The 13,567-nt window shown below is 40.5% G+C and overlaps 2 protein-coding genes across 3 annotated transcripts; one reads left to right on the forward strand and one right to left on the reverse strand.

Moving 5' to 3' along the window:
- Positions 1-1,336: 1,336 nt before the first annotated feature.
- On the forward strand, positions 1,337-5,673 carry LOC146711275 (uncharacterized). The gene is made up of 2 exons (XM_085454072.1): positions 1,337-1,778; positions 2,086-5,673. The coding sequence occupies exons 1-2, from the start codon at positions 1,587-1,589 to the stop codon at positions 3,796-3,798; spliced, it is 1,905 nt and encodes a 634-aa protein (XP_085310198.1). The 5' UTR covers positions 1,337-1,586; the 3' UTR covers positions 3,799-5,673.
- Positions 5,390-9,509, reverse strand: aimp2 (aminoacyl tRNA synthetase complex interacting multifunctional protein 2). 2 transcript variants are annotated; one of them, XM_085454074.1, is made up of 4 exons: positions 9,367-9,509; positions 7,714-7,926; positions 7,169-7,403; positions 5,390-6,263 (listed from the first exon to the last, which is right to left on the reverse strand). In XM_085454074.1, exons 1-4 carry the CDS (start codon positions 9,379-9,381, stop codon positions 5,875-5,877), a joined length of 852 nt encoding a protein of 283 aa, XP_085310200.1. In that variant the 5' UTR covers positions 9,382-9,509; the 3' UTR covers positions 5,390-5,874. The 2 variants fall into 2 exon arrangements, with proteins under 2 accessions (XP_085310200.1, XP_085310199.1); XM_085454073.1 differs by having other exon boundaries at positions 9,253-9,509.
- Positions 9,510-13,567: the final 4,058 nt, after the last annotated feature.

Below are 13,567 nucleotides of genomic sequence, written 5' to 3' on the forward strand. Positions count from 1 at the left end.
CCGTAACAAACAGCATATTGTCTGATTGTTTGGCCAGGTTGTATATAATTTCCATGTGTGCCAGCAGTGTGTATTATAAAGCAAATGAAGAGTATTTATTTGTGTCATGAGTTGTTTTATTTTATTATGTCACGAAAGTGCTCAATTTCTCTCTCTCTCTCTCTCTTTTTGTATAATGGCAACGTTTTCATTATGTATTGTGACCATGATTTGTGAAAGAATAAATAAATTTAAATTAGAAATTTAAAAATAAATAAATAAATAAAATGCCAACAAATGTTTTAAAAAAAGAAAAGAAAAGAAAAGAAAAGAAAGTGCTCCATAACCTCGTTAAAACACAGAAAGAAAGTTGATGCATTCCTTAATTTAAAATGTAATGTTTCCTGCTTCTCAGTAAATTTAATACATTTTTTCTATGTTCTCTCAGGGATTAAAGATTTTATATTACATTAACATTACATAGCTGCACACCACAGCCAACTGTAAAGCTAACAATTCAAGTTCATTTATATAGAGTCAATTAGTAACAATAGTCCCCTGAATGTGGTTTATACTATTAGGTAAGACCCCGCGGTATTAGAGCCCCCCACCCCCCCAAGAATCGTGCAACCCTTCTTGGCAAGAGTTTTTTTTAACAGGAAGAAACCTCGAGCAGGACCAAGCTCAGGGAGGACGGCCACCTTTCCAGCTGCTGAAGGAATATGATAAAAACACTAATACAATAGAAAGAGAATGACACTAAAGTATAAACCTGTACAACAAAAATGTACAAATAAAAAAAAAACAGAAAAGAAAAACTGACCGCTGTTTAGAAATATGCACCTAAAAACTGAAAGTGCGGTGTGGAAACGAATGGGACTCAGTTAAAAGTCAGAACAAAGCGGGCTCAATACCACTTCATACCTTTGCGTTAAATGATGCACGAACATCTGTCTGTCCGCTGAATCTGAACAACTTTAAAGGCTGTCCAGACTAAAACAATCCAACAGTTGTGCTTGTGTTACTGTCGTTTTAGCCTTTCAGATCCCCTGAGTGAAACTTGTGATAGGCTGTAAAAGGAAACTGTTCTAAGCTTCTCTTTTTCCCCCATTAATTTTCTTCGCATGGTTATTTTCTGTAACTGCTTGCTCATTTAATATATTCGGTCTTTGAAACAATGTCTCCATTGATTGCGTCGTTTGTCGTTTCTTACGTCTGCTGCCTGGTGGTGGCGCCAACTCGCAGAAACACAGAGGGGAAAAGGAACTGCTGGTGAAAACGCGCCACAGTCAACGCAATCAAACGTACAAGGAGCGGACAGTGACGACACTCTGATGGGACTCGTTTGGGTATGGCGCATGCGTACTTCCGCCAGTGTTCCCATTCTTTGCCGTTGCTGCTCTCAGAGCGCATGTGGGGAAGCTAGCTGACGGTGTTGTCGTCTCCTTCTTCGTTTTCTGGGAAGCATCTGAACAAAGGCCTGCCCCTTTTTCATGAGGATTGCTCTACCGCCATCGTTACTTTACGTGTAATCACGATTACTAAATCGGATTACGATACTTTTATTATATTTCAAGGTACCAGTAACAACAGAGACAGAATTCGAAATGGATGCGGATCACCAAGAAACCAGCGGCGAGACCAAATCGGCCATTAATACTTGGCGTTATCGACACCATTTCACGTACAAGGCAGATCAAGGGAAAAATATCATCGTCCAGTGTAATCTGTGCTTGCCGAGGGTTAATCTGCTGTCCACGTCAAAAACCTCCACTTCAAATCTAAAGAAACATTTAGACGTAAGTCAGTCAGCCTAACAGCCCCGGTACAACTTCCCGTTCCAGTGTTTGTTAATGTTTAAAAGACTCAATGAATGAATAGCCACCCTCGTGATTAATAACGTTACATTGCAGCTGCATGCTACAGGCGCTGGAGGCTCGTAGTGCTCAACTTCTCTGGAAAGAAAAAAAACACAAACAGTCGCTTTACTCTGCAGAAGTGTTCTTAGGAGTGTTTTTCAGTGCAATTAAAGTTTATAAAATGTTGGGAAAGTCTGTTTAAAGAAAAAAAAAAACAACTGCCATGAAATCTTTCTTTGTTTTCTAGAGAACACATTTAGGCTGTGAAGCCAGGCCTGATGCCAAGAGAGGACGGAAAAAAGAGGAATACAACGGTGAGGAAAGCAGACACTGCCAGCTCAAAAAGCTCAAAGCGGAAATCATCTCCAAATGCCTGACCCAGGCAAAGATCGATGATCTGATCTTCAACTTCATTGTGGAGGACTGCCAGTCATTTTATGTGCTGGAGCAGCCTGGCTTCAGGAAGCTGATTGCCGGTTTAACTGAAGGGCTCAAATCCATGGACAGGGTGACCCTGTTTACTAAGGTGGACCATGGATTCTCCAAGATGCGGGAAGAGTTGATGTCTAAGCTCAGCAGCGTCCAGTATGTGTGCACCACAGCGGACATCTGGACAGCCCACAACAGGAGCTTCTTTGGGATGACCTGTCACTGGATCGATATGGATTCTTTGGAGAGGAAATCCGCCGCCCTGGCTTTTGCACGGCTGCAGGGCAGGATCACGTATGACACCATCGCCGGCCGCATACACGACGTCCACGTGGCCTACAATATTGAGAGTAAAGTTCAGACAACAGTCACAGATAACGGCAGCCCCTTCATCAGTGTCTTCAGGGAGTTTGCGCTGGACAGCCAAGAAAGTGACGACGACATCGGTTTCTACGAGAACGTGAGCACCGTGCTCGAGGGTGAGCCGGAGCAGGACATGCTGCTGTTTCTGCCCACCGTGCAGCGCTGCGCGTCACACACCCTGGAGCAGATCGTCACTGATGACTTCTGGCAGGCTGTGTCACAGGGGCCCATGTGCCAGCTACATTACAGTGCCATGGCTAAAGTGTTTGCCATATGGAGCAAATGCCACCATCTCCAGGTCGGGATGGACGCGGCAGAGGAGATAGGGAAGATGGCACTCGTCGTCCCCACCGTTATACGCTGGAACGTAGAGTACTGTGCCGTGCAGAAGATTGTCTCTCTCAGCGAGCGGGAGCTGACGGAGCTCTGCGCTCGCCTCGAGGTCCCACGCTTTCAGCCGGAGGAGATGGCCTTCTTGAAGGAATATGTGACTGTGTTTCACCCGCTCGCATTTGCACTCGAACTTTTCCAGGCGGAGCAGAAATGCTACCTGGGCCTGGTCATCCCAACCGTACTCAGTCTGAAGAACAAGCTAAATGAGCAGAAGGATGCCGCAAAATACTTCGGCGATGCCATCAACGCCATTGTAATGGCTATCGACGTGCGGTTCCAGGAGCTGTTTGGCAGCACCGAAGCGAAGATTGCGACCGCGACCACTCCTCAGTTTCGCTTGTGGTGGATGGCGGCCTCCGAGAGGGAGGAGATGTGCGCCCTGCTGGCCTCGGAGGCGTCCCAGATGGATCCCTGCACCGTAACCGAGGCGAACACCAGCCGCAACCTGTCCACCATTGAATCTGAGGATGACTTCTTTAGCTACGGCTCAGTGAAACCGGCCGTCCAGATCCAGCAGCGGGGGGTGTTGGAGGAGATTCGCAAGTATGTAGAAGGAACGGGGAAGAGCCTCGAGTGCCTGCAGGACTTCCCAAGAGTGAAGCAGCTCTTCCTAAAATACAACACCACCCTGCCGTCCACGGCCCCCGTCCAGCGTCTCTTCAGCCAGAAGGGCAACCTGGTGACGTCACAGAGAAACTTTCTGACTGACGACTATTTCGAGCGCATTCAGCTTTTGAGATACAACAGCAACCTGTGCTCTCTGGTCAGCGAGTGAAGGGGTTACCGATGGCTGTCTCAGACTTTTAACCGACACAAAATCAAACCATATTGTTTTGAAGTCATCACAGGAGAACACTGAACAATATCTCATTTCAGGCACTTTAGCCCAAATGTTCTTTCTAATATTTATCCCCCCTGCCTGTTTTGGTTGGCAAAGCATATGTCTCCCACTCCAGAATGGCTTAATAAAACATCTGATTGACAATCATAGACACTGACACTCGGACTGACAAAAAGCATCTTTATCTGTGCTGTTGTTGTGATTTGATGTAGCCACGGGGTTAAACTGAAGTGATTTTTGTCTTTCAGTTTCAGTTTTTTTCTACAGCTGTTCAGTAAGAATGCATCTCCTGTCTGTATTTTATATCATATATAAAGCGACAAGAAGAGACCCCCTCCCCTCTCCTTTTGTTTGTTTGTGTCTCGCCTTTTTTCCCCCCCCTCTCATAAAAACCAATTGCAAGGCACAAGTAATTAGATTAGTTACAGAATGACATCAGCTGCCTTATTTACATGCAGCACCAAACGCGTTCGGCAAACACTCATTGCACTTTCAAATGCGTCCGGGTGTGTTTGTGTGCGAGGAAGATGCAAAGCAGTGGTGCACATTTCCCCAGTGTATTCTTTGCCATGTGCCCGGATGTCAGCTAAGAGCTTTCGTCTTGTCAGACAGCTGCCTGGAGACCAACAGGAGGCTGTCAGAGAATGCAAACACAGGCTCTGTCTGGACCCGAGCTGTCGAAGACCTGACATTTTTGAAAATGCAAAAACCAGCCCGCAGAGAGCCTGAAAAACCTTGGGATTTGCTTTCCCTTCGATATATTATTCCTAAATATATTCTCTGAGTGATTTTCCGTGAGTTTGCCTACAGCAGTCACAGAGGATTAAACGGACTTGAAAACTGAAAACCTATTTCTCTTCTGAATTGGGATTCTGTTCCATAGTGCAGCTTCTGATAGGGAGAAAAAACAGCTTACACAACTGATTGCAGAGAAAGAAGCTGGAGGAGTGTAGATTAAAGAGTAAAGCAACAATTCTTTGCTGCTGCAAAGTAAAATGAAACAGAAGTATCTGGAGTTGCACTGAGTTCAGGGGTCTTTGTTTATGGACTGTAGGAGGAAGCTGGGAGTACCTGTAGAGAACCCAGGAAGAGCGTGTAAATGTACTAAAGGCTCAATCACAGCTTCTGTATCGTTAATATGTGGTTGGATGACGCAAAATATGCACTGATCAATACAGGGTTTAGGGGCCCTAAAATGCAGTCCAGACACATGCATTTTAGGTTAGTTGCTGACTTTAAATTGGTAGTAGGTGTGAATCTATTCCTGTAGCAAAGAAGTGAGTTCTTGTGTGTGTTTTTTTCCGCCCTTTTGGTTCAGTGCACCTCTGTTTGACTGGATATGATAAACATCTGAATAAGCTTGATGAATGACATGCTAGAAAATTATCTTCTGTCACTTAATGTCACTCCTGCCACCTGTTAGACACAGATGTGCACTTCAGTAAATGCCAGCCGTTTGTCTACTTGGAGTGAAATGGTTTTTGAAGTGATCAAACAGTGCAACAAATCAAACCTGGGCACAAAGTTTGAAGTAGAAAGTAGAAGTTTTAATGATTTCAGAAAAACAAAACACACGAATGGTACAAAGTATTACTTCTGAAAACAACAAGCAATACCCATCACCACACACATTTTTAACAGGGTCGTGTTAGGCACAAAGTGGGTGGAAGGTGTAGAGTGTGTGTGTGTGTGTGTGTTTGTCTAATAACCTCCGTTAGTATCACTGATTGAACCCATCACCAAACCCTTGTCCATACCATCTCCTTATTCTTCCTCCCTTGCAAAATGCAGCTTTAGGATCTCTCTATAGCATCATGGCAAAAATAAATACCGTTGAGTCACTTTACCCATCTGCCATAGTGCTTCTACTTCATCTGTGTCAGTTCAGTGTTACGCTAGAGCAAGGAAGGAAGCATCAGGAGGTGTTTCAGACATGGCGGGGATATATTTTATTATTCTAATGCCCTTCTCTCACTTTGCATCTGGTGTCTGGTCCTGGAACAGCCCAAGTCATTTCAGAAGGAGCTTGGCATGGCTGAAGTGGCCCAGGTTCTCGCAAGACTTGATCCAGCGCTGGACGTTAGCCGGAGATGAGGAGGCCGAGCCGCTCTGCAGCACGCAGCAGTAGCAGGCGACATCAGCCAGGGAGAACTCTGGTCCGGCTAGCCAGGGGTTGGAACCCAGAGTTGAGTTTAGGGCCCGCAGAACAGTGGATCGCTCTTTGACACTGCCCTCTGCCAGCTGGAAGAAAGCCGTATCCACCCAGCTGTCCACCAGGGTAGCAACAGCGGGGTCACTGGGATAGGGGGCAAGCAGCTTAAAGAGGAAGCGTGCTATGTTGCCCTCACCCTCAACGGGACACATGTTCTTGATGCTAAACTTCATCTGTGGTTTAGGAACTGTGGATGCAGAAGAGAAATGAGATCATAACTTTTAGACAAATGGTGTCAATATAAAGATTAAAACATCTGCTTTTGTAGGGCATGGGTCTAAAAAGTGAAACCAACACTTAAGTGCCATAAACCCACATTCTTTCTAATGACCAGGAGGGGGCGGCTGTATAAAAAGATTCTATGAAAAGAGTCTGTGGGAACAAAACTCAACTACTCACTGGATCTTTGACCTCAGTAAACACTTTCCTGATAGATTTATGGGTACAATTTTTGTTTTAATAGGACATGCTTCTAATTTTTCTAGTTCAAGTAAAGAGTCAAATATACAAAACAGCAAAGTATGTTGATGGTAAGTCACAATATGGGCGTGCAGCATTCCCAGACTTCACTGCATTAGAAAACTGAGGTGTTTTTGATAATGAATTCATTATCTGCATCTCATAAATGACGCATTGCTTCCTAATTATACACTAAAGAATAAAGTAGCTGAACGCCTACTCAGAAGACTATGTCTGATTGCAGTTGTTTTTGTTTGTTTTAAAAATACCCTGACGTGGTTATGATATGATAATTGGTTTCATAGTATTAGAAAAACTAGAATTCTATGAAACAAGCCACCCACATACTTTCACAAGACATTACATCCAAATTAAACTGTATCAGCACTGCCTTGCACCAGCACATTAAAGTGAGCAAGGACACAGGGCCATGTACAATGAACATATGACCACTACTGTTTTAGGTTCTTGACTTTCTAGAACTTCTAAGTAGGATTTCTAAACTGATTCTTTGGAAGAAACCAGAAAAACATCCTCAAGCATGTGTGACTGTTCAAATCTGACACTCAGAACAATCCATTATTATTATTATTATTATTATTATAATGTGCAAAAGTGCCCAGGTGACCTCACCATCTTTCCATATGAGGGTGAAGCCCAGCTGAAACATGTGGCGGGCGTAGCTGTCTGTGTGCCGTGGTCCGAGGCAGGACAGAAGCTGTGGTGGCACACTGGCAACAGAGGAGTGGACGTGGACAGTAGAGAGCACTCGATAGTGCTGACAGAGCAGGCTGTGGAGCACCAGCAAGGTCAGGGGTGGCTGCACCGGGTTGGCGTTTATGACGATATCACGGAGAGCACCGAGATCCTGGTCACATAAAGATAGGCTCTGCTATTATGACACCACTACAGCCTGCACATACAGCTAATATTCAGTCTATACCCTAAGGTAGGCTTAAAAGGTAAACTCAATTATAGCCAGGTTGAGCAGGTTAACAGTATAAAAACCTGGAATGACAGAGGAGATGTGATCAGGAAGATGGATAAGAGATTACTACTACTGGCAAGAAAAGGCAGTAACAGTAAAGCATTCAGTTAAAATTACTGCCAGTGAGTAGTTTGAAAGAAATGTTACCAGTAGCGACAAACAAAAGACAAAAAAAGATTTTTTTTTATACCTTGCCCAGTACTGTGTCCAGGTCTGTGGTGTTTTTGAAGGTTGTGGAGCACTGGGAGGAGAGGCTGCTGCTGACTGTCAGGTCCAGATCGGCATCAGGGGTCATCACCGTCTTGGCCAAGCCCTCCACAGCTGCTTTCAGCTCATAGAGTTTTCTCATGATCTCATCCTGCCGGGCCTCCAGAGCTTTGACGGCTGGGTCCACCTCGCCATTCTGAAGCAACACAGAAAAAACAAAAAAACAACACTGAATCTGGCTTAAACCACCCAGTCACATGAATGACTAATGTAAAGCAAACAAATACTGGCGACTACCCCTTATCCTCCTATGAGGCACACCTATGGTACCAATTTGAAGCTCCTATGTCATTCCATGTAGTAATTACTAACAGCTGCTTTGACAAAAAAAAAAGTAGGAAAAAAATGGCCCATAATTTGCTATACTTTTAGTATGCTTAATTTGTTGTTTTTAAACTAAATTTTGATCAGTTTTACAATCAAAATGTTGTGGTGACTCAACTCTGCAGAGGTAAACAGAGCTGAGTGGTTACTCAGTCAGCTATTTTCAAGATACACAAAGACTACACATCTATCTGAAGTCTGACTACAAGTTTATATGTCTGGTTAATGCATAACACCAGAAATCTCTAAGGACAGATGAAGTTCAAATTCTCTTCATGGCCTCAATCTCATCACATAAACATCATTGAAATGTGCAAAGAAAACATGCTATACATTCATGAAAGCCATGCTGTGAGTCATGAATCAACAGAATCGTTTATGCTCCACTGCAGATGCTGAAAGTGAAAGCAAAAATATTACACTATCAAACCATGGGGGGTTTACAGCTGGTTCTATTGGCCATTTTGGATCTAAACTGGTCCAGCCACTGAAATAGCATGCCTCCATGATGATCAAACAAGAAAAATCTATAATTAACCAACAGTAAAATTAATTAAAATGAAAAATCTCTAATTAAGATGACTATTCAGTAACACGTAAATATGGGTTCAATATTACTTGCTGGTATATAGCTGCCTAGTTAAGTCTATAACGATGAGATAATTACATCTATGATAACATTAAGTTTGTAACCAAACGTGACTGCTGCAATTTCCCCAATACAGTGTCATGAACTTGCAGATGAAACAGTACGGTCGGTGCACCCCCACAAATGAAGAATGGTCTCAAATAAAGACACAATCCTGATCGATTACATTAAAAACAATGTCACAGACTGGAGACAACCTAACCGAACCGTTTCACTGCTGCATGCCGTTTAATAATCTTGATGTAAAACAGCGGAGACACGCTGTAGTTGTTGCATCAGCCTAAAACTGAGATTACTCCCTGACAAGCTAAGTTAGCTAGCTCGGCTACAGACAGCTCCAGCTAATATCGCGTCCGAGAAGCGCAACTATGAATGGAAACAACGAACAGGGAGAGGAGCATAGCTCAAGCGAAAGAGTTAATAATCATAATCATAATAATAATGATAATAAAAAGAATAAAATTATAACTTCGAAATGTGATTAGTTACCTGAAGCGCGTGTTCGGGGGTGCAGCTTTTTCCTTGCTGCGCGTGGATATTTGGTACCTTGTACATGCAGGTGGGCAAATCAATCTTTATGTCACCCCCACAGATGGGCTTTACCTGGTACATGGGCATGGTGGTGGAAGACAGAGTGTCACAAAAGGCTAAAAACAAAAACCCGGACACACAAGTCTTGTTGACAGGCAGCAGCAGCGGCAGGGACTACCACAGCTCACGGTGACACGGGAAAGAGGCCGGGGTGACGTCATATCCGGTGAAATCAAAAAGACGTTTTATTTCCGTTTTCTAATTTTATTATTATTATTATTATTATTATTATTATTATTAGCCATTCATAAGCCAAATTTCCAGTTGTTATAATAAACTTCTGACAATGACTCTACAACTCAAAATTTCAAGCTATTTTCTCAGTTTCACGTTAATTTGTATTTACAATACAGGGAAAAAAGCTTACATATGTTTCAGCTTCTAACAATAGATAAATAAATAAGTCGAATTCAAAATTTCGACTTACTAAGTCAAACATATGAGAAAATAACATCAAAATTGTGAGATAACAACCCACCACTGAATTTTATTTATGAGGGGGTTTTTTTCAGGTTATTTTTCTTATGCTGGATTCCATGAAATAGAAACCAAAGAGCCACTTTCATTATTCATAAAACAAAATTTATATGACAATATTAGATCATGAAGAAAAAAGTTAATGAATTAATGTAGAAAATAATTTTAAGAAAAATCAATAATATATATTTTTAAAAAGCTTATGTCAAATTAATTATAATCACTCCATAAAGAAAATATTTTAAAGGATTTTTCAACTACAGGCTTCAGCTGGTTTACTGCAAGGCCAGCCATAAATCTATACAAAACTTGCATTTATGTTAAAAAAAAACAAACAAACAAAAAAAAGCAAAACACTTCCCTAGTAAAACGAAGAGAGTCCAAATTACAATTTTCATCACACATTCAAAATCTGATTGCTTTTGCTGACAAATGTGGTAATTCAATCTTCTTACCAGCTGCACATATTATTCCAGAGAGGCTGCACTGATTCACAATGGAAAACCGTTATTCTAATTTTCAATATCATTTTCACAGAACACATAATTATTCACATCCAAATTAAATCTCAGATATGAGAATTCATTAGATGGGTAAATCTTATTTGGGATATTGAAGCTCGTTTCTTTCACCTAAGGAGGGAGAGAGAGATATATACTTTCTTCTCAGCACTTTAACCTCTTCAACATTAAATTCCTCCATAATACTGTTCTTTCTAAGGAACTAGGATAGATTATAAGTCTGTTGGTATAATTACTATCACATAAGTCAGTTCCTGCTATGCAGAGCTTTCTCAGACCAGGGGAAAACTATTATTGTTGAACTCAAAGAGGGTTGTATGGCTTCAATTAGAGCAGAAATTTCTCACAGGACACCTCATGTTGCAACAGACTGAGCTACATGCAAAAATCCTTTTAGCTCTTTATTCATCTTTGTGCAAAGGTTTATTTGATTGTTTTGCCAAGTAGTGGATGCCTTTAATTTTGTGTTCTGTTAAGATGATCTCACATTGCTTCAATAATGCTCCAGAATGGACAGTCAGGGACTGATAATGTTCCATTGTGTGGTTTAATTTTAATTGCTGAAAAATGAAACAGGTCCCAATCAGATGCTTTCCAGACGTATTACCTGGCCATGTTTTTATCGCCACTGTTTAATTTTACAGAAGTACAGTTTACTCCTCTTTGAAAATCTTGTTAAATACATCAATGTTTGTCATGTGTACAGAAAATGGTTCATAAACAGGCATTTACTCTGTTTATCACTGGGATAAGTAGAAGTCACAAATGACAAGATGTTTGACTGTTTGACATGATTGTATTAATCCTTTGAGAAACAGTTCTTTTGGCCAGTCTGCATTTATTTAAAACACTGTACCCATCCATATCAGAGAGCACAATACATCGGATATGTTCAAATGTCAGCCAAAAGATGGCTGAATGATAATCAGTTTTGTCACCATTGATTTAAAATTCTATGGTGCACATTTTTCTGCGTGAATAATTCAGTCAGTGTTAAGTTGGCTTAACAAACAAACAAACAAACAAACAAACAAACAAACAAACAAACAAACAAACAAACAAACAAACAAACAAACAAACAAACAAACAAAAACAAAAAAAAAACGGGTCAGGTACAAGGATTGGACCTAAAATGAGTGAAATGTCCAAAGAAAATACTTTGAAGGAGCTTCAGAAAGTATACTTGTAAAAAAAAATTACAAGAAATTCTGGCTCTTTGGAGACGAAATATGAAGAAATAATTAGTGGCTCAAGACTTTTGCATAGTTCTGAATACAAACAAAGGTGGTGATTAGAGGCAACAGTACCTGAAGAGTAGCTCTTCTTCTTCTACATCTAAGAGTTTTACATCAGTTGGGATTTCTTAATGTTTTTGAGTTGCATCATAGGCCCTTTCTGCATAGCCACCCACCATTCTTATTCTTTGCGTAATGCTTTCTGTACAGTTTTAACAAAAGTCCAAATGCTTTTAAATTTTCATGCTTTCTAAAGATCAGCTTCATTCTCTCTACTGATTCCCCACATTGATGCATATTTTGAAACATCCCCTCTTTTTCCCATCTCCCTTCGCCCCTCAAATCATATCTCTTCTTACATCTTTGTATTTTCTGCACAAGATACTGATTAGATTTAATGTTTGTGTTTCCCAAAAATGATAACAGTGTCTCGTGAAAACTGAACTCTTTAAGTGCATCGAGTTCTTAATCTGCTAATAAACATCTGTTCTTTCTTTTTGGATCCCCTGCTTCTTACCTCTTCTACTTTATTTTGTATCCCAGTAACTACTTCCATCTGTAGCCACTGAAAACTTCCTCAGTGTGCTGTGAAGACCATGTTTTCCTCAAATGTTGATGTTGAAGCAACGATGAATTATCAGACAGTATTTCAACAAGCTAAAAATGCTCCCGTTTTAGGTTTTGATAGACCTAGTGAGTTACTATAGGCCTGTATGAGTATTTTCCTTTCTCTTACTTCCACTATGAATTCGAATGTGACCAAATTCACTACAGATTGAAAACATCTGACGTTCTTTGAATCAATGCAGATGACTGGCAATCAATCCACTGTTGAACCTATTAGCTCTGTTTATATATTGTTTGACTCTGTGTATCATTTCTGTCTCCATCATTCCTTTACTTAGGTCTCATTTTATTGCTTAAATTGATGTTACAAAGTTCCAAGTATTTTCAAGCATCTCTACTGATGTTACATTGGTCAGATATTGCTTATTTAAGGTATTTGGTAATAAACATGACTATTATTCTAACCAAAATTGTTATTTAATCTTCTCAATAATCAGTAAATAATCTAGACTGTGCCACATCAGATTAAGTATATTAAATCCACTCGTTTTGATATGCAGTAGAGGGCGCCATGGTATAATTTCTCATAGAAGTTTACTGCAGGTGGTCAGTAGCCAACAGACTAGCTGCTCATAACGTTTTGACTCATTAGGCTACAGAAATATATGCTGCAGAAATATTGTTATATAGGATATTTCTCTTGTGTTTCTGTTGTCTGATCCTCTAATTTTCTAGGTTTATTGTGCTTTTTTCAGTATTCATAAGTCCTTATTCAAGATAGTTTACACACTTTTTTTTTGCAAGAGCAATGTGAAAAAGTATCTAAATCAGAGGATGGTTATACTAAGTAAAAAAAATGGGAGCAATGATTTATGCCAAACATTTCTTAACTTTTTAGCTTAAAAATGCATATTTAAAGCTAAAGCATCTATCTATCTATCTATCTATCTATCTATCTATCTATCTATCTATCTATCTATCTATCTATGGTGTAAATTTAATTTATCATTACAGTGATTTTACAGAAAGTTGAATGTATTTCAAAAATATGGTAACATTCTGTTAACAGCAAAGCATTCTGCGATTTGCAGAAGAACGAGAGGATGAGGCTGGGTAGAAAAATTTCTGGGCATCTCTGCCCATTATGTAGGACTTACTGTAATTCATTCATCTGCCTGTCCTTTCGCTATACCTCTTTGTTCTTTTAAACTCATTGTTGTTGATACTGCTACAGATCAGGACCTGGAGCTGGTGTGCTTTTCGTGTTAAGAAATGTATTGAAGAGATGCACTTTGAGACAAGTTTTTGATGTTTGCCATGTTTGTTTGTTTTTAAAATGTTGGTCACTCTCTCTATTTTGCTTCTTGAATTATTTTAGGGATCTAATGTTTCCTCACCAGTAGGATTGCAGCT

Source organism: Copadichromis virginalis, linkage group LG4 (assembly GCF_057382275.1).
Source record: "Copadichromis virginalis isolate Kocher_CV1m ecotype Utaka linkage group LG4, C_Virginalis_male_GT1.1, whole genome shotgun sequence".
In the NCBI taxonomy this organism is placed as follows: domain Eukaryota; kingdom Metazoa; phylum Chordata; class Actinopteri; order Cichliformes; family Cichlidae; genus Copadichromis; species Copadichromis virginalis.

Excerpts from the sequence above, each read along its gene's own strand:
- LOC146711275 (XM_085454072.1), top strand. The coding sequence starts at position 1,587 with ATGGATGCGGATCACCAAGAAACCAGCGGCGAGACCAAATCGGCCATT. Across the intron at positions 1,779-2,085 it reads ATCTAAAGAAACATTTAGAC|AGAACACATTTAGGCTGTGA; the intron begins GTAAGTCAGTCA and ends TTTGTTTTCTAG.
- aimp2 (XM_085454073.1), bottom strand. The coding sequence starts at position 9,381 with ATGCCCATGTACCAGGTAAAGCCCATCTGTGGGGGTGACATAAAGATT. Across the intron at positions 7,927-9,252 it reads CCCCCGAACACGCGCTTCAG|AATGGCGAGGTGGACCCAGC; the intron begins GTAACTAATCAC and ends GTGTTGCTTCAG. Across the intron at positions 7,404-7,713 it reads TGGACACAGTACTGGGCAAG|GATCTCGGTGCTCTCCGTGA; the intron begins GTATAAAAAAAA and ends TTATGTGACCAG.